General features: G+C 33.4%; 3 protein-coding genes across 4 annotated transcripts; 1 reads left to right on the top strand and 2 right to left on the bottom strand.

The window, feature by feature from the left end:
* The first annotated feature begins 352 nt into the window (after positions 1–352).
* Positions 353–3,839, top strand: LOC133700934 (uncharacterized). Of its 2 annotated transcripts, none has more exons than XM_062124668.1 (5): positions 353–502; positions 939–1,890; positions 2,291–2,527; positions 2,804–2,895; positions 2,991–3,839. In XM_062124668.1, the coding sequence occupies exons 2-5, from the start codon at positions 1,246–1,248 to the stop codon at positions 3,616–3,618; spliced, it is 1,602 nt and encodes a 533-aa protein (XP_061980652.1). In that variant the 5' UTR covers positions 353–502; positions 939–1,245; the 3' UTR covers positions 3,619–3,839. The 2 variants fall into 2 exon arrangements, with proteins under 2 accessions (XP_061980652.1, XP_061980651.1); XM_062124667.1 differs by having other exon boundaries at positions 365–502; positions 1,178–1,890.
* Positions 3,840–5,021: 1,182 nt separating this feature from the next.
* Positions 5,022–7,870, bottom strand: LOC133700381 (uncharacterized). The gene is made up of 4 exons (XM_062123890.1): positions 7,526–7,870; positions 6,431–7,138; positions 5,723–6,067; positions 5,022–5,546 (listed from the first exon to the last, which is right to left on the bottom strand). The coding sequence occupies exons 1-4, from the start codon at positions 7,670–7,672 to the stop codon at positions 5,271–5,273; spliced, it is 1,476 nt and encodes a 491-aa protein (XP_061979874.1). The 5' UTR covers positions 7,673–7,870; the 3' UTR covers positions 5,022–5,270.
* A 4,675-nt stretch (positions 7,871–12,545) lies between these two features.
* Positions 12,546–14,152, bottom strand: LOC133701248 (protein MLN51 homolog). Its single transcript, XM_062125095.1, has 2 exons — positions 13,767–14,152; positions 12,546–13,376 (listed from the first exon to the last, which is right to left on the bottom strand). The coding sequence occupies exons 1-2, from the start codon at positions 13,953–13,955 to the stop codon at positions 12,717–12,719; spliced, it is 849 nt and encodes a 282-aa protein (XP_061981079.1). The 5' UTR covers positions 13,956–14,152; the 3' UTR covers positions 12,546–12,716.
* Positions 14,153–19,759: the final 5,607 nt, after the last annotated feature.

Genomic DNA, 19,759 nt, shown 5'->3' with positions numbered 1-19,759 from the left:
TAAAATTTACTTAATCATCACATCTGACAGCACTCGTATGTTTATCGAAAGAGAGAGTGGTTTTGGTCAAAAATAGAGTGATTTATGGCATGCAAGGATAGAACATCAAGATATTCCCACCTTCCTTAAAAACTCCATACCCTCTAATCTCAAAAGGGAAATGCTACCACATTTCAGACAAACAACCTATGGACCAAAATACCCACTAAATACATCAACAATGCTTACAGCACAGTGCTCTCATATGAGGTTACAAATTGTCATTTCATATCAAAATTGGGGCACTAACTTCTCATCAGTTATGAACACGTCACTTGGCTTCCAAGCCAAGAGAGATTGATAGTTACTTGTCTTGCATGCAAAGCTATGGAGGTTTTGAGGTTTGCCAATGGTTTCTACTATCTAAACAAATTGGTTTCCTTGGATTGGAGGCGTCTTGTGATCATTTCTATATGCAAAAAACCTCCATCTCTTTAAAGTAGAACCCACTTGATCATCTCAGGTATTATCCTTTTGTTTCTATCAATCTTGTGTGAAATGATATATTTACCTCTGGATATGCTTCAGATTGGTTTGGATTCATTGATGTCATCTATGATTTAGCTCCTTTTTTCTAATTTTTTTCCAGAAACTTTTGTTCCATGTCAAAGTTACTCACAAGCCATACTTTTGGATTCATTTTGCTATTATCTATTAGAAATTTGAAGAAACTTCTGTAGCTCATTCCAGTAAATTCATTTTTATGGAGTCTAAATGGTTCAAGGATGTTCATGTTGTAGTATTGCATAAGATATAATTGTTTAGAGATTAATAGCTACATATATACTGCTAGGAGTTGAAAAATATTGCAAACAAAAAGGGTTGAATTAGCCTACGGGTTTAGGCTAGTGAAAAGATTTCAGCCTGTGATGCACGCTGACTATAGGCGCATGTCACAGGTTTGAATTAAATGCTAGCCGAAGAAACCTGAGTTTACCTGGTGTAAAGGCATCAGGGCATGGGCTTATTCACATCTCCGTAGGTTACCTGAAACTGAAAAGGCTTACAGATCAACAAAAAAAGGGAGAACGGATCGATAGATTCTTAAAACCATATATGGTACCTGAAAATTATGCCGTAGTTCTTCAGCATAATTAGTAGTACTTGATCTGACACCAAAATTTGGCGCATTATTCAGCTTTGCAAATTTGGATGAAGAAAAGTAATTGGTAGAGGTCCATAGTCTGAAATAGAGAAGGAAAAGGTATGGCATCTCTTACACCAGGAGTGCTGCTTAAGCTTCTTCGGAGTATAAACTCGAATGTACGGGTTCGAGGAGAATATCGATCTGTTCTCCTGCAAGTTATCAGCATCGTTCCAGCCCTGTCAGGCTCAGAACTATGGCCTAATCAAGGCTTCTTCATAAAAGTATCCGATTCCTCACATTCTACCTATGTCTCATTGTCGAAGGAAGACAATGAGCTAATTTTGAATAACAAGTTACAACTTGGGCAGTTTTTCTATGTTGATAGAGTGGAAGCTGGGACCCCAGTTCCGACTTTAAGTGGTGTTAGGCCAGTGGCAGGGAGAAATCCTTTCATTGGGAATCCGAAAGATCTGATGCAAATGTTGGTTCCATCTGAGGGTCCAGTGCCAGTTAATGACGGAGTTAATAGTTCAAAACCGAGGGAGTTATCAGAAGTGAAAGGGGAGAATGCAAGGCAGAAAATTGTTATCAAAGAGGAAAAGGCTGGAGTTGCATCTAGGTATATGCAGGGTGTTTTGACAGGAAGTCTTAAAGTTGGTGAAGTGGATTCAAGTGGAATTAGGAAGAGCAATGAGAGTGATAATAGTGGACCAGGTAAGAAGGTTGGATTAATGAATGGCAAGCAGCAAGAAAATAAAGGTCAGGTACGATTTTCCATTTTGGTTCTGCAGAGACATAAATAACTTGTTCTAATAGTTGCTTTTCTTTAAATTCTGCCTCTTTTTTCCTTTACTGGTTTAGGCTCCAAGTAAATTACAGGCGGAAAGACTATAATATGGAAATTATAAAAATGCACTAGTAGCACATGATGTTCTTCCAATGAACTGTCTGTGATGCATCAATTTCCTTGTCCAGCATAAAAAAATGGTAGAGAAATTACTTTATGAACATTTCCAAGATATCCAGTGTCCTATTTTGATTGATACAACTAAGAAACTAAGGTTCCTTAATCCTCACAATGACATGTTTCGTTTGGTGCATGCACTCTGCTGCATGGAATGTACAGTGTACATTATGTAACAGTTATTGGTGTAAGCATTGCAGGCACGCCCAGCCACTCCTTACCAAAATCAACCTGATGCGCTTTCATCAAAGCCAGAGGTCGCCGTATCCAGCAACAAAGAATTTCCAGCGTCTTCCAAGAGAACTTCTGCAAAACGGTTATCAAATAAACAAAACGATACAAACTTCAATTCTTTGTCAAGTAATAACAATAAAATCCCTTTTCCTGAAGCAACAGCATGGATCTCTTTGCCTTCAAACCTCATGAAGCCTGGAAAGGTAAGTTTTTCCTGTTTTCCTCACTTTCACCCTTTTTTTACGTTGAGGAAGCTTTAGGATGGTAGGTCTCGAGAAAAAAATTTCATTCTTGTGCGTTATGCTAACCACATGGAAGATTTTTTATCTTATTGATCCAAATAAATGACATTGCCTTCAAGAACGAGTCTTTAACCCACAAAATGAAGCACCAGATATACAAGAAAACTATGAAAACTCTTTCATCAATCTCAGCATCATAATGCAGCTCTCTTTTCTCATTGTTTATTGTGTTCTAAGGGAATGCTTCGAAGGAGATATTTAGCTACCTTGGTTGCAGCTGAGGCTCAAAAGGAGGCATCCACTGCTGCATCTCTAATCAAGTGCCTCAAGTAAGTACATAAATAACAGGCCAAAATATAGTTTGATTCAAGACAATATAAGCCGTTTCTCTATATCCCTCTAACTTTCATCCTTTCTCTTTCAGTATGTTTGCTGAGCTCTGCGCCTCTGCCTCATCAGAGAACCCCCACCTCACTCTCACCAAGTTCTTTACACTCCAACAACTCATCGACCAACCAAATGTAACAGCTCCATTGAAGGATAAGTCGCTTCAGTCATTTACTCACTTTTCTTCTCCAGAGACCCAAAAAACAAGCAAAAAGACTAGTCTAAGTAAGGCCAAAGCTACATTGAAGTCTCCAAAGCCTTCAATGGAGTTAAGTGCAACTGAGAAGCAGGAGTGGGCTAAAGGAGACGGTAAACAAGAGATCAAAGAACTCCAACAGACTCTTTTGAATGAAACAAGGGCTTGGTTTTTGAGATTCTTGGAGGGAGCATTGGATGCTGGGTTTCATGTTGCAGCCCAGGAGAAGAAAGGTAAGGACTTCGCCACACAACGAATGGAACCGGAGAACAACCATATTGCTGTTGCATTGTCACAGCTTAAGCATGCTAATGAGTGGTTAGATATACTAAGAAGCAAATTGAGCTCTGAAGACAATAATGAATTAGTTGAGACTGTTGATCGGTTGAAGCAAAAGATTTATGCTTGTCTGCTTGCTCATGTGGATTCAGCTGCATCAGCTCTAGAGAATCGATCTAATCGTGGTTGATTCAGAAAACAAAGGGGGGGGATTGTTGGATTTAGAATTTTACATCTCCTCTCTTGTAAACAAAATAACTTATATATCTAGGTAATGTTGATTATCAAGCAAAGATCATTTGTGCCAAACCATGTTATATGAATTTGACCTGATGTATTTATTATGCAAGTTATACATGATGTGATAATCTTTATACATAATAAGACCGATGAAGGTAAACTTTGATATGAGACTGAAATATACTAAAGCTTTCTTGATTGATTCTCTACCTCTATTGACAAAGATACGCTGCAATGACGAGGCAAGAAACACGTAATGCAGGTGATGTTGATAGTCAAGTAAGTTCCCCGAAAATTAGTTAGGATTTTTACCTTTATGACAGAGCTAAATCCTGCTCTACTTTCTGAACCCTTTTAGTCATAAGAGGGAGGGTCCAAGCTGGAGAGATAGAGCACATGCAAAACTATCATACTTTCAAGCTGATAGATTTAGCATGTGCCCTGCTTCTCCAGCATGGCTCACCCTCTCCAGCTCTCCCGATGTTCCGATTCCAAGAGGTCAACTTTCTGATCAAACACGGCTAAATGCTTCACAATTAGGATGATATGAACTAGCAGATTGGGATTAATAAACTCTGGAAGCAAGGTTTGTAAATGGGAACATTGTAAATAATGGGTTATACATGATAGAAATTACATGGGATTATATACATGGTAAATTGCAATTTGAGTGGCCATCATGGAAGCTGTTGGAAGCAAAAAAGCTTACTTAGATCCAACAAATTAATGAGCTTGACAATATGTTGGTGAGAAGGTAGTTGATCCTGTGGCTTTCCTTGTTACATAAGCATTTATATTTAAGCAAATCTCAAAGGCATTCTTAACCAAACAATCGAGCGACTGTTGGAAGTTTGGCTGCCAAAAGGGGTAGCCCATTTGAAGTGGCGAATCACAAGAGCACTAGCCATGTCAGGAAATATGAAGGTCTACCAGATGTCAACTGAAAGTGGCCTTCCCCATGGCATGGCAGCCCACCCACCATCGCCTAGTAGGAGATCTAATTAATCTATAAGAGAACCCTCTTGCCTGAAAGGCTTCGAAGGATAATCATCCTAGCAAGTTCATCCTCCTTGCGTGCATGCTTCTGTGTGCGAGTTCGCGTCCCTATCTTATTTTTAAAAAGGGCAACCTATTATTGGATGTTACTGTCACGTTTTTAAGAATTTGGGTTAATGGAGACCATATCAATCTACCCATCATTTTCTTGTATGGATTATTTTTCATAGCAGGATAAAAATTTAAGTGCTTTCTCAGAACAAATCATCAGTATTTTAAAGGAGCACCTGGTTCTGCATAATAATCCCAAAAATTCACAAAATAAGCTGAAAAACCGTGGCCTCGTAAGAGATCAGATAAAACTAAACAAAAACCAATAGTGTATTAAATTTTAAATAACATTGTAGTTAAGAGCTTACAAACAGCCCAACTAATCTCCACACGTATGGGATGCTTTCGTATGCCCTAGTCAGCAGATTAAAAAAAGTAGTTTTTTAGATTGTATCCACGAGTATTAATGGCTTCGCAACAAAACTAAGCGGGGGGACACAACAGAACTGTCATGTGTACAATCACTAGAAACAACTCATAGTATATTTATGGTCTTCAATACTCACGGAAAGTGAGATTTAGACGACCTGGACGGAGATTTGTTTCATCAAGCAGGGCCGCCGGGGCAGTCTTTGGTTGAACAGAACTTACACCATGAAAAATATGTCGAGACATCCCGCCAAAGATCAGTACATCCCCGGATTCCAACTTAACCTTTCCTGCCTTCTCAACATCCCTCTGATCACCATATAGGAATTCTCCTATATCTCCTATGGAAAAGGAAACCACAGGTAATCCTGTGCGCAGACTCTCTGGACTTTCATCTTTATCCTGCATGGAGAAAAAGTATTCTAAGCGTACTAAGAGGCGGTCAGGAAAAGCCGAAGGGATCTTTATGAAACCTCATAAAATGCAAAATCATTTTTTTAATACAGAACAATGCACAAGGCAACATAAAAGGTGTACGAGAAAACTGCAACTAGTATAAGAAAGTTGACACTGCAAACCTGATGAAGACCAAGCCGCCCACTTTCTGAGTAAAAGTTTACGACACAGATGTTAGGTGACAATGATGGTAGAATGTCTTCAGCAGCTGTAGATTTACAATTTATTTCTATAAGAGCATGGGAATCTTTGATTGCTCTCTCAACCAGCGGATGGAAGTCACTAGGAAAAATGGGTGCCTTAGCACCATCAACTGGCCGATGTTCTAAATACTTACCTGTATCAGGGTCCCAACTTCTACCAAGGGACATCATTTTCAAATGCATTCTTCCACCATCACGGTAAACTGGTTGGTAGAAACCTCCAGGACCCAGACCAATATCTCGGCATAGCTTTATTATTTTTATCTAGTAACAAGTCAAAGCAAACAATAAATTAATACCTGTTAAATCATAAGGTAAATAATAAATCAATGAAAATGGAAGTTCACAGACTGCACCGTTAATTTCTCTCAGACTCATAATACAAGTCATCAATAGACTAGTTGTTAAGACACCAGAAGCCATTTTTTTAGTAAGGTTTATTAATTACCAATTGTCTTACTATATTTCATAGTCCTGTAGATTTAGGTCGAGCTCACTGTATGAAATATGAACTCAATAACATTCTGCATCAATGAATGAAAGCCAAGAGTAGCACATGTAACTTTTAAAGAGGCAAAGACGAATTAACTCGATAAGGGAAAAGAATGAGCATAAAGCAAGCAGCACCTGATCATGCAGGGATAAGTAATTCTTTAGTAAAACCATCCCAGATCTTAGTATCTGTCCATTCACCCCATCTGCAGCTCGCCTGACATCATTCCTCTTTTCTCTATTCTTCACAAGCAAAGAAGGTTTTAGCTTAAGAATAGTTCCAGTCTTGGGCAGGCAAATATCAAAAGGCTCAACCACTGCCTGTTGCTCTGAATACCCTGAATCCCCAGCAGATACCACAATATTGGGATCCTTTTCTTGTGAAAGCTGGTCATTAGCACCAGCTTGAAATGACAGGTGAGACTCATTCTGATTTTGCAATGGGACAGTACTATTCAATTTGAGAGAGAAATCAGGGTGCATTGCACCATCCTTCGCTCCCTTTTCCAAGGGAGCGCTAACAATATCAGACTTCATATCCCCAGAACCTGAAATAGCTGGCATCAATGCAGAATCGCCCTTGTTAACTGAATTTGAAGCCACAGAACAATCTGACTGATTTGACCCAATACTGCTGCAACTGGGAGCACTTGGGTCGTGCAGGATCCTTCCCGTACTGGACATGCTATCTTCTAATAACTTATTTTCTAATGGTTCCTTCTGGCAAAAATTGTTACCCGCACTGTTGGGATTACTTGGAAACCACCCTAGTGAATTCGGCTGCGAGTTTCTTCCTCTGTTGCTAAAAGGTTTCTCATCAGAAGAAGACTCATCTGCTCCAACCTACGCCGTTTCCAAATTACATGACATTAGCAAACTTTCCCATCAATGCTAACCTCCGCATACCCATTTATTAATAAAATAAACAAAATATGCAATAACTATCAGGATTAATTATCAAAAAATAAAAGGAAAGAAATAAACCCACCAAAATGGGTCCTAAAAAAACAATTAAATAATATGCATGCAAAAAAATAGATAAAATAAGTTTAAATTAATTTAAAATGATGTATCCATGATGATTATCACAATCAATTTACACCAAACAAGAAATATATTGCTATGATATAAAAAGCCCACGAATCACAAAACTTGAAGATTCCAACATCCATCAATCAATAAAAGAAGAACACCAGGAATGAAATAAAAGAAGAGGGACGATGAAGTTACAGAGTAGGTACTGTGGAAAGAAGGATCCGAAGATCTCCCCTTGGGAACCCAATGCTCGCCTCCTCCGGGACTGCGCCATTGACCTCGACCTCGACCTAGATCTCGTCCTCGTCCTCGACCGCGACCTCGACCAGGATCACGATTCATGGTTGGATTAAGTTTGGCGGGAAATAAATCGAGCTTCTTTATGATAATAAATCAGTGATTGGAGGGATCGATGTCGTAATTTGCAGAGACCGTTAGCTTACTTACAAAGCAGGTGACAGGAATATATAAATAAATAGATAGAAAAAGAAAGGGAAGGAAGTCAAAGAGTATGCAGTTATGAGTCTTTCTTTCGGTACACTGTTTTTAAGGTTTTATTGATGATGAAATCACGACGCTTTACTTTCATAGCAGTTTTTCTTTCGGTTGAAAAGTAATTTTATAAAATTTAATTTTTTATATTTTTAAATAATTTTAATATATAAATATTAAAAATAAAAAAAATATTATTTCAATAAATTTTCAACTTATTAGGTTGAAATAATGTATTAAATTTACGAATGATAATTGAATAGGACAACAAGAGAATACCTTTCTTCTTCTTGTTTTTATTTATTATTGGAGAAAATTACACTTAACCTTATAATTTGATTATTTTTTATTTTAAAAAATTATAATTTATATCTTAAATTATATTCATGCAATAAAACTTAACATTCTAAAAAAACTTAATAAAAAATATCTAAGATTATTTTTTATATGATAGTTTAATAATTATATTAAATATTACAACTTTATCATAAAAAAAACCATCAAATTCAATATTCTCTCCTCCCTTTTTTAAATCTTGAACCCAACTCCAAAATTATTTTATGAAAATTCAACCCAATATCTCAAAAAAAAAATACCCATTAGATTCCCACAATAACTCGCAATGGAGCCTCAAAGCAACTGCCACGCTTTCTTCTCAATCTTAAACACCTTTGTGTCAACAACCTTGATTCATCGAATTTAAGATACCACGACCCTGCACTATCTGCTAGATAGTCCAAGTTCCAAGCTTGGAAATTGATGGTTAAAGCCACTAAACATTGAGTAAAAACTCATTAAGCCCGTGTAAATATTGGGAAACTTATTCCCATTCAACCCATAATTTGATAGAATATTAGAGTTCTCGTTTCTAAAATTTAATGTTGAATGACCAAAATTAGGAACAAACTTTGATCCAATTCTGCCAACAGAGGGCCAAATCCCACTTGCCGTAGACATTGTTTGGGAACACAGTGCAAATCACGTTCTTTAAAAATTTATTTATTTTTATTAAAAATTATTTTTTTTGTGCGTTTTGGATCGTTTTGCACTGATCTCAAAAATAATTTTAAAAAAATAAAAAAATTATTTTGATACATTTCGACATGAAAAGCACTTTGAAAAGCAATCACAATCACACTCCCAAACAAACTTTTTCTTCTTGAATTATTGGTGTTTAAAAGTGTGATATCAATTGCTTTTCAAAGTGTATTTTTTCTTAGAAATGTATTAAAATAAAAAAAATTTATTTAAATTTTTTTTTGACATCGGCACATCAAAAAGATCTGAAAACACAAAAACGTTAATTTGAAGTAAAGAAAGAAATAAACAATTTTTAATTTTTTTAAAAAAACTTTGAAACACAAAAATAAATGGCTATTAATATTTATCATGGTCCAAATAGTTCTATCTTTGGACCCAATAACACCGGGTCGTAACCCTACCATTCTTTCATGCAATCTCAGTTGCAATGATAATCCCTTTACCAGTTGCAATGATAATCGATAGATATGCTTGTTGCAACAACCACTAAATTATTTCTCCATCAAATTTATGCCCTAGTTCTCTCGTTAGTTGAAAAATCCTAGCCGCATAAAGAGTTGACATCTTTATCCCCCTTCTTCTGCCATCTATTTTTTTGTTCTTGTCTTTGCTTGAGAACTCTACAGTACTAATTGCTTCTTGTTATCAACTTTATTTACAAAAAAAAAATCTCTGTCAAATTTGTTTGCCTCTCATTCGTGAGGATGGTTGGAGATGTGAAGGCTTTTTAATGGTGGTAGATCGATGAGAGATTAGAGAATGGGAAAGAGAGAGAATAGAGTGAGGGTAGTTTGGTCTTTTCATTAATTTTAAGAAATTGTATGATATAAATTGTGATTTTTTAAAACATGGAGGTAAAGTGAAAACAAAATCAGATGTTATGAGCAATTTTATTTGATATTGAATAATAAATAGTATTTAATTAATGGATATTCAAAATTGATGATAATATATGAAAATGAGTATAAATATACAAGAAATTCTATTTATAAATACCTAGTATTGGCTATGCATAGACCTTGATAGTATATAGCTATATATATAGTTATATAAAACAAAACTTAATGAAAATAAAGAAGTAGACATGTAAAAGACAAGGCTCGTCTCAAAGGTTATTCTCAATAACATAGGTTAGATTTTATAAAGGTATTTGCACTTATGGCATAGTTGGATTCGATCTGTCTAATAATAGCACTTGCAGCTAAAAATCAATAAACAATTTACCAACTGGACGTGAAATTAACATTTATGCAAGAGGAGTTAAATGAAGAAGTGTTTGTTGAGCAGTGTCATAAGAACACCCTACCTATGCTATACTTCTGAATATATATATCATAAAATAAATTATATAAAATTCATAATGTTTCATAAACTTTCAAAATATTTCATCATCAGAATAAAACAAAACAAGAGTTCATAATACTTATTATATGAAATAAAATCCAAACGTTAAATAAAACAGTGTAATAGCGGAGCATCTAAGACATTAAATAAAAAAAACTTAAAGAAAAGCCTTGTGGAGCAAGCAAAATATACCGACCAAAACTAAAAAAGTTGGAACACTCAACAAAGTCCATATGCTAACAAAAACTAAGAACCTAAATTAATTTTAAAAATGAGGGGTGAGTTCAATCAACTCAGTGAGAGAATAACATTTAACACACATCTTAGATATTAATAGTTTGTAAGTTGATATATCTTAATATAAATATACATAATAAGCATATTAACATAAGGTAGTGGAATACATGTCAAATATCAGATGACACTCGAAAGTGACCACTGTGAGAGGACCAATCACCATAGGTCGGCATCTCTCTCACTAGCTAGGTATACAAAATACTATGTGCATATAGACTAATAACTCTCTGTTAGCAAAGAGTTAATGACAAGTATATCGATATCAAGACATAATAGATATTCACATAATTATCAAAGCAATGTCAAATAAAATTTAGTTCAACAGAATACAGGTGCAAGTTCAAGAATGGATGAGTGCTCGAAAAATAAAGCAACATATATAAATATTCAAGAAATTAACTAGTTGTACTCATCATATAATCAACATACATATATTATTTATATTACATGCATATTAAAGATTATTCCACTCATTCAGAAAATGAAAGCAAAAAAACAAACGAATGCAGAACCGGAGGTTGCTGAAGATCATTAGGAGGAATTTCAGCAAAATCTATAACAGATACAGAAAACACTAAAAAACAACTCAAAGCAAAGTATCATAAAAAAGATTAAAAACTCTAAACTTAGAGACCAAAACATAAATATAAGGTCGAACTGTTTCACCCGATTGATCCTAAACATAACCCAAATTGATTAAACATAACAAACCTGATAAAACTCTATTGTTGGGTCAACTAGTCGACCATAATAACCAATTGGTTGGTCAATTTAGACTATGATTGACCGACAATAAATAACCAACCGATTGGTTGATTTAAAATAATTGGTTGATTGACAACAAATAATTAACCAATCGGCCGGGTCAACAAACTAGTCGACTAGTTGATCAAGATTTATAGAATCTCGATCTGCTAGTCTTCCAAACTGTAGATTACACAAAAACACAATATGATCTTCAATAACCCATGATTCCAATCATTCAACAACCCATGATTCCAATCATCAAATCAGATCATTTTATGCAAACTAACACTCTAATGCTTCAATTAAATTCCTTAAATAATCCAATCATCAATTCAAAGCAAAATTCTAAACACTTTTTAAGTCTTTTCATAATCAAAATAATAAAAGGGGGAATCACTTATTTATTTCTTTAACCTTTTTTTACTTAAAACTTAAGCTAAAACCGAAATCCTTGGTATATATAGGAGAAAGTTACAATGGAGAGAAGAAAAGATGAAAAAAGAAAAAAATTAACAATTCCTTAGTAACCTTTCTTTAAATACTTAGGTTAGTTAGGTCGGGTTTTGGGCTAAACTTTTAGCTAGATTTGTTGGGCCAAAACATGAATCTTACAAGTAGCCTCAAGTTTATGTGCATAAGATTAAGGAACATTATGTTAATAGGCTTAAAAAGTCTTTATATGAATTTAAACAAGCTCCACGAGCTTGGTATAGTCGTATAGACGTTTATTTCATGAAGAAAGGCTTTGAAAAGTATCTTTATAAACATACCTTATTCATAAAGACAATAAATGAAGGTAAAATTCTAATTGTAAGCTTGTATGTTGATGATCTCATTTTTACTAGAAAATGATGAATCTATATTTGCTAAATTTAAGAGTTAAATGATGTTTGAGTTTGATATGACTGATATTGGAAAGATAAGATATTTCTTGGTATAAAAATTACATAAAGATTTTATGGGATATTCATTAGCAAAAAAAAATATACTTTGAATGTCTTGGAGAGATTTAGAATGAGTAAAAGCAATTCGGTTTTTAATCCCATTGTCTCAAGTTGCAAACTATTAAGAGATGAAGATAGAGTTAAAGTGGACAATACTTTGTACAAACAGGTTGTAAGAAGTCTCATGTACTTGATTACTACTCGACCATATTTAATATTTATGGTAAGTTTTATTAGTAGATACATGAGTAGCCCTACTAAGCTTCATATTCAGGCAGCAAAAAGAATCTTAAAATACCTAAAAAAAACAATTAATTTTTGGGGTGTTTTACAAAAAAAAAAAAAAAAAAAAAGAGGGAAGAGCAACTTATTGGTTTACACGAACAATGATTATACAGGAGACGAAAATAACAAAAAAAATTTCAGGTTATGTTTTCTTATTAAATCCAGGGCCAGTATCATGATCATTAAAGAAGCAGCTGATTGTAACTATATACCTACCACGGAGGCAAACTTCATTGTTACAGCCTCTTATGCATTGTCAGGTGAGACTCATTCTGATTTTGCAATGGGACAGTACTATTCAGTTTGAGAGAGAAATCAAGGTGCACTGCACCATCCTGTGCTCCCTTCTCCAAGGGAGCGCTAACAATATCAGACTTCATATCCCTAGAACCTGAAATAGCTGGCATCAATGCAGAGTCGCCCTTGTTAACTGAATTTGAAGCCACAGAACAATCTAACTGATTTGACCCAATACTGCTGCAACTGGGAGCACTTGGGTCGTGCAGGATCCTTCCCGTACTGGACATGCTATCTTCTAATGACTTATTTTCTAATGGTTCCCTCTGGCAAAAAATGTTACCCGCACTGTTTGGATAACTTGGAAACCACCCTCGTGAATTCGGCTGCGAGTTTCTTCCTCTGTTGCTAAAAGGTTTCTTATCAGAAGAAGGCCAAAAAATGTTACCCGCACTGTTGGGATAACTTGGAAACCACCCTCGTGAATTCGGCTGCGAGTTTCTTCCTCTGTTGCTAAAAGGTTGCTCATCAGAAGAAGGCCAAAAAATGTTACCCGCACTGTTGGGATAACTTGGAAACCACCCTCGTGAATTCGGCTGCGAGTTTCTTCCTCTGTTGCTAAAAGGTTTCTCGTCGGAAGAAGACTCATCTGCTCCAACCTACGCCGTTTCAAAATTACATGCCATTAGCAAACTTTCCCATCAATGCTAACCTCCTCATACCCATTTATTAATAAAATAAACAAAATATGCAATAACTATCAGGATTAATTATCAAAAAAAAAAAAGAGGAAAGAAATAAACCCACCAAAATGGGTCCTAAAAATCAAATTAAATAATATGCATGCAAAAAAATAGATAAAATAAGTATAAATTAATTTAAAATGATGTATCCATGATGATTATCACAATTAATTTACACCAAGCAAGAAATATATTGCTATGATATAAAAAGCCCACGAATCACAAAACTTGAAGATTCCAACATCCATCAATCAATAAAAGAAGAACACCAGGAATGAAATAAAAGAAGAGGGACGATGAAGTTACAGAGTAGGTACTGTGGAAAGAAGGATCCGAAGATCTCCCCTTGGGAACCCAATGCTCGCCTCCTACAGGACTGGGCCATTGACCTCGACCTCGATCTCGTTCTCGACCTCGACCTAGATCTCGTCCTCGTCCTCGTCCTCGACCTCGACCTCGACCTCGACCTCGACCTCGACCAGGATCACGATTCATGGTTGGATTAAGTTTGGCGGGAAATAAATCGAGCTTCTTTGTGATAATAAATCAGTGATTGGAGGGATCGATGTTGTAATTTGCAGAGACCGTTAGCTTACTTACAAAGCAGGTGACAGGAATATATAAATAGATAGATAGAAAAAGAAAGGGAAGGAAGTCAAAGAGTCTGCAGTTATGAGTCTTTCTTTCGGTACACTGTTTTTAAGGTTTTATCGATGATGACATCACTACGAATACTTCTGTCTTATCGATTTCTACGCTTTACTTTCATAGCAGTTTTTCTTTCGGTTGAAAAGTAATTTTATACAATTTAATTTCTTTTTAATTTATTTTTATATATATTTTTAAATCATTTTAATATATAACTATGAAAAATAAAAAAATATTAATTCGATAAATTTCAAAATAAAACATGCTGTTGAAATAATGTGTTAAATTTACAAATGATAATTGGATAGCAGAATAAGAGAATACCTTTCTTCTTCTTATTTTTATTTATTATTGGAGAAAATTACACTTTATTATTTGATTATTTTATTTTTTTATTTTAAAAAATTATAATTGACATCTTCAATTTTATTCATGCAATAAAACTTAACATTCTAAAAAAAATAATAAAAAATATCTCACATTATTTTTTATATCATAGTTAAAGAATCCTTATACTAAATATTACAACTTTATCATTAAAAAAATACCCATCACATTCAAAATTTTCTCCTCCCTTTTCTAAATCTTTAACCCAGCTCCAAAATTATTTTATGAAAATTCAACCAATTGAATTCAACCCAATATTCCAAAACAAAATAAATACAAATACCCATTAGATTCCTACACTCATTCATAATGGAGCCTCAAAGCAACTGTCACGCTTTCTTTTCAATCTTAAACACATATCTCTCAACAACCTTGATTTATCAGATTTAAGATAAACACCTCTCTCTTAACAACCTTGATTCATCAGATTTAAGACACCACGGCCCTGCATTATCTGCTAGATAGTCCAAGTTCCAAGCTTGGAAATTGATGGTTAGAGCCACTAAACATGGAGTAAAAACTCATTAAGCCCACGTAAATATTGAAAAACTTATTCCCATTGAACCCATAGTTTGATAGAATATTAGAGTTCTCATTTCCAAAATTTAATGTTGACTGACCAAAATTAGGAACAAATTTTGATCCAATTCTGCTAACAGAGAGCTAAATCTCACTTGCCACTTTAGATCTTCTTGAATTATGGGCATTTAAAAATGTAATAACAGTTGCTTTTTAAAGTGTATTTTTTTTTTCAGAAATGCATTAAAATAATTTTTTGTTTAAAAAATTATTTTTGATATCAGCACATCAAAAAGATCTGAAAACACAAAAAATATTAATTTGAAGTAGAAAAAGAAATAAACAATTTTTAATTTAAAAAAAACATTTTGAAATACAAAAATAAACGAGCTCTTAATATTCATCATCGTCCAGATAGTTCTATCTTTGGACCTAATAACATCGGTTCTTAACCCTACCATTCTTTAATGCAATCCCAGTACCATAGGGCAGGAATAATCCTTTTACCAATTGTAATAATAATCGATAGTTATGCTTGTTGCAACAACCATTAAATTATTTCTTTATCAGATTTATGCCCTTGTTCTCTCAATAGTTGAAAAATCCTAGCCGTACAAAGAGCTGACATCCTTATCCCTCTTCTTCTGCCATCCCTTTTTTTGTTCTTGTCTTTGTTTGAGAACTCTATAGTACTAATTGCTTCTTGTTATCATCTTTATTTACAATAAAAAAAATCTCTATCAAATTTGTTTGCTTCTCATTGGTGAGGATGGTCGGAGATGTGGAGGCTTTTTAATGGTGGTAGATCAATGAGAGATTAGAGAATGGGCAAGAGAGAGAATAAGAGTGAGGGTAGTTTGGTATTTTCATTAATTTTAAGAAAATGTGTTGACCTATGATATAAATTGTGATTTTTTTAAATCATGGAGGTAAAGTGAAAAAAAAGAAGCAAATGTTATGAGCAATTTTATTTGATATTGAATAATAAATAGTATTTAATTAATGGATATTCAAAATTGATGATAGTATATGAAAATGAGTATAAATATACAAGAAATTCCATTCATAAATACCTAGTATTGGCTCATTCATAGACCTTCATAGTATATAGCTATATATATAGTTATACAAAACAAAACTTAATGAAAATAAAGAAGTAGACAAGTAAAAGACAAGGCTCGTCGCAAAAGGCTATTCTCAATAACTTAGGTTAAATTTTACAAAGGTATTTGCACTTATGGCATAGTTGGGTTCGATCCGTCTAATAATAGCACTTACAACTGAAAAACAATAGACAATTTACCAACTAGATGTGAAATTAGCATTTCTGCAAGAGGAGTTAAATGAAGAAGTGTTTGTTGAGCAGTGTCATAAGAACACCCTACCTACGCTATACTTCTGAATATACATATCATAAAATAAATTATATAAAATCCACAATGTTTCGTGAACTTTCAAAATATTTCATCATCAAAATAAAACAAAACAAGAGTTCATAATACTTATTACATTAAATAAAATCCAAACGTTAAATAAAACAGTGTAATAGCGAAGTATCTAAGACATCAAATTAAAAAAACTTAAAGAAAAGCCTCGCGGAACAAGCAAAATATATACCGACCAAAACTGGAAAAGTTGGAACACTCAACAAAGTCCATATGCATGTAGTCATCATATAACAACATACATATATTATTTATATTACATGCATGTTAAAGATTATCTCACTCACTTGCAAAATGAAAGCAAAAAAAACAAACGAATACAGAACCGGAGGTTGCTGAAGATTGTTAGGAGGAATATCAGCAGAACCTATAATAGATACAGAAAGCACTAAAAAACAACTTAAAGCAAAGTATCATAAAAAGATTAAAAACTCTAAAATTAGAGACCAAAACATAAATATAAGGTCGAACTGTTTCACCCTATTGATCCTAAACATAACCCAAACTGATCGAACATAACAAACCCGATAAAACTCTATTGTTGGGTCAACTGGTCGACCATAATGACCAATCGGTTGGTCGGTTTAGACTATGATTGACCGATAATAAATAACCAACTGGTTGGTTGATTTAAAATAATTGGTTGATTGACAGCAAACAATTAACCAGTCGACCCGTTCAACCAACTAGTCGACTAGTTGATCGGGTTTTATAGAATCTCGATCTACTAGTCTTCCAAACTGCAGATTACACAAAAACACAATATGATCTTCAACAACCCATGATTCCAATCATTCAACAACCCATGATTTCAATCATTAAATCAGATTATTTTATGCCAACTAACACCCTAAAGCTTCAATTAATTTCCTTAAATAATCCAATCATCAATTCAAAGCAAAATCCTAAACACTTCTTAAGTCTTTTCATAATCAATTTTCTAATAAAAAATAATAAAAGAGGGAATCACTTATTTATTTCTTTAACCTTTTTTGACTTAAAACTTGAGTTAAAACTGAAATTCGTGGTATATATAGGAGAGAGTTATAGTGGATAGAAGAAAAGATAAAAAAAGAAAAAAACAATTCCCTAGTAACCTTTCTTTAAATACTTAGGTTAGTTAGGTCGGGTTTTGGGCTAAACTTTTAGCTGGGTTTGTTGGGCCAAAACATGGGTCTTACAAGTAGCCTCAAGTTTACGTGTATAAGGTTAAGGAACAATAGGTTAATAGGCTTAAAAAGTCTTTATACGAATTTAAGCAAGCTCCATGAGCTTGGTATAGTCGTATAAACGCTTATTTCATGAAGGACGACTTTGAAAAATGTTTTTATAAACACACATTGTTCATAAAGACAGTAAATGAAGGTAAAATTCTAATTGTAAGTCTGTATGTTGACGATCTTATTTTTAATAAAAAATGATGAATCTATGTTTGCTAAATTTAAGAGTTGAATGATGTTTGAGTTTGACATGACTGATATTGAAAAAATGAGATATTTTCTTGGTATAAAAATTACGCAAAGATCTTATGGGATATTCATTAGCCAAAGAAAATATGCTTTAGAGGTCCTGGAGAGATTTGGAATGAGTAAAAGCAATTCAGTTCTTAATCCCATTGTCTTGAGTTGCAAACTGTTAAAAGATGAAGACAGAGTCAAAGTGGACAACACTTTGTACAAACAAGTTGTAGGAAGTCCCATGTACTTGATTATTACTCGACCATACTTGATGTTTATGGTAAGTCTTATTAGCAGGTATATGAGTAGTTCTACTGAGCTTCTAGGCATCAAAGAGAGTCCTAAGATATCTAAAAGGAACAATCAATTTTGGGATGTTTTACGAAAAGAGAGGAAATAGAGACTTATTAGTTTACATAAATAATGATTATACAGGAGACCAAGATAAAAAAAAAAAACATTTCGGGTTATGTTTTCTTATTAAGTTCAGGGGCAATATCATGATCATTAAAGAAGCAGCTGATTGTAACTATGTCCACCGCAGAGGCAGATTTCATTGTTACAACCTCTTATGCATGTCAGGTAATATGGTTGAAAAGGATTCTGAACATACTTAGTAAAAAGCAAAATATACCTACAATTGCTCATTATGATAATAACTTAGCCATTAAACTTGCGAAGAATCCCGTAATGTTTGGATGCAACAAGCATTTAAGCGTTCATTTTCATTTTTTTTTGTGAGCTTACAAAGGCAGGAACCGTGGATACGAGGCATTGCAACAATCAAAACCAGTTGTTGCAGATGTGATGACAAAACCCTCAAGTTATTCACGAAGAAGGATTAAGTCATGGGAGTTGCCTATACCATACAAAGCTCAACCAGAGCCAATACCTTTTCTTAAGATTTTCTTCTTGCACAATTACCTGACATTAAGAGAGGGAATGCCATTTTATCTTCATCACATATTATTTTATTTTATTTATAAAAATAAATATTCTATCATATTTATTCATTTGGTTTCATAAATATAATATATGAAAAACATAAAAATACTAAAAGAGTGAATGATATTCCCAAATTTAGGAAAATGAATATGATAGTTTGGAAAAAAAAACATTATATCAATTTTATCCCTCGAGGCAAACACAAGTTTTCCTTAGGGTGGTGAGGCAAAAACTTTTGACGTAGGGCAAAGAAAAAATCTCTTCTCATTAAAAAATATTTAACTGATATATAAATATAAGATAAAATCATATGGAGACATTAAAAAATCTAATCTAATTAATTATGAATGTATAAATAAATCTTAATTATGATGTTTGATGGGTTGTTTAAAACTACTCCGAAAAATAACTTAGTGCATATATATAAGGTAATGTATTGGAATATATATCTCCTATATTTATTTTTTATTTTGAAAGTATATATATTTATTTTAAAAATCTATTTATTTTATATATTTTTTTTTAATAAGAAACCTTTTAAATTGAATTCTATTAAAAGATTTTAATAAAATCTAATGTTTGGAAAAAAAATTCAGTGTTAAGAATTGAATTTAAAATATAATTGAATCTTTAAAAATAATATAAAAGTAAATTTATATGGTCAAAATCTCTAATTTACTACACCAAAAAAATATATTCATGTTAAAATTAGATGTTTTAAAATATCTATTTAATCATTATTTTTTGAAAGATTTTTAAAGTAAATGTGATAGTGATAGTATAAAAAAAAATAAATTCAATTTTATCTTTTTTAAATAAATAAGTTGAATTTCAATTAAATATTATGATTAAATTCAATTATAAAAAAATTAATTCCAAACAAAAAATGTGTGTGTGT

The sequence above is a fragment of the Populus nigra genome, chromosome 8 (genome assembly GCF_951802175.1).
Source record: "Populus nigra chromosome 8, ddPopNigr1.1, whole genome shotgun sequence".
Classification (NCBI taxonomy): domain Eukaryota; kingdom Viridiplantae; phylum Streptophyta; class Magnoliopsida; order Malpighiales; family Salicaceae; genus Populus; species Populus nigra.
This window is presented reverse-complemented; position numbering and strand designations above follow the sequence as displayed.

Excerpts from the sequence above, each read along its gene's own strand:
- LOC133700381 (XM_062123890.1), bottom strand. The coding sequence starts at position 7,672 with ATGAATCGTGATCCTGGTCGAGGTCGCGGTCGAGGACGAGGACGAGAT. Across the intron at positions 7,139-7,525 it reads CTTTCCACAGTACCTACTCT|GTTGGAGCAGATGAGTCTTC; the intron begins GTAACTTCATCG and ends GAAACGGCGTAG. Across the intron at positions 5,547-5,722 it reads GGCGGCTTGGTCTTCATCAG|GATAAAGATGAAAGTCCAGA; the intron begins GTTTGCAGTGTC and ends TTCTCCATGCAG.
- LOC133700934 (XM_062124668.1), top strand. The coding sequence starts at position 1,246 with ATGGCATCTCTTACACCAGGAGTGCTGCTTAAGCTTCTTCGGAGTATA. Across the intron at positions 1,891-2,290 it reads AGCAAGAAAATAAAGGTCAG|GCACGCCCAGCCACTCCTTA; the intron begins GTACGATTTTCC and ends TAAGCATTGCAG. Across the intron at positions 2,896-2,990 it reads TCTCTAATCAAGTGCCTCAA|TATGTTTGCTGAGCTCTGCG; the intron begins GTAAGTACATAA and ends TTTCTCTTTCAG.
- LOC133701248 (XM_062125095.1), bottom strand. The coding sequence starts at position 13,955 with ATGAATCGTGATCCTGGTCGAGGTCGAGGTCGAGGTCGAGGTCGAGGT. Across the intron at positions 13,377-13,766 it reads CTTTCCACAGTACCTACTCT|GTTGGAGCAGATGAGTCTTC; the intron begins GTAACTTCATCG and ends GAAACGGCGTAG.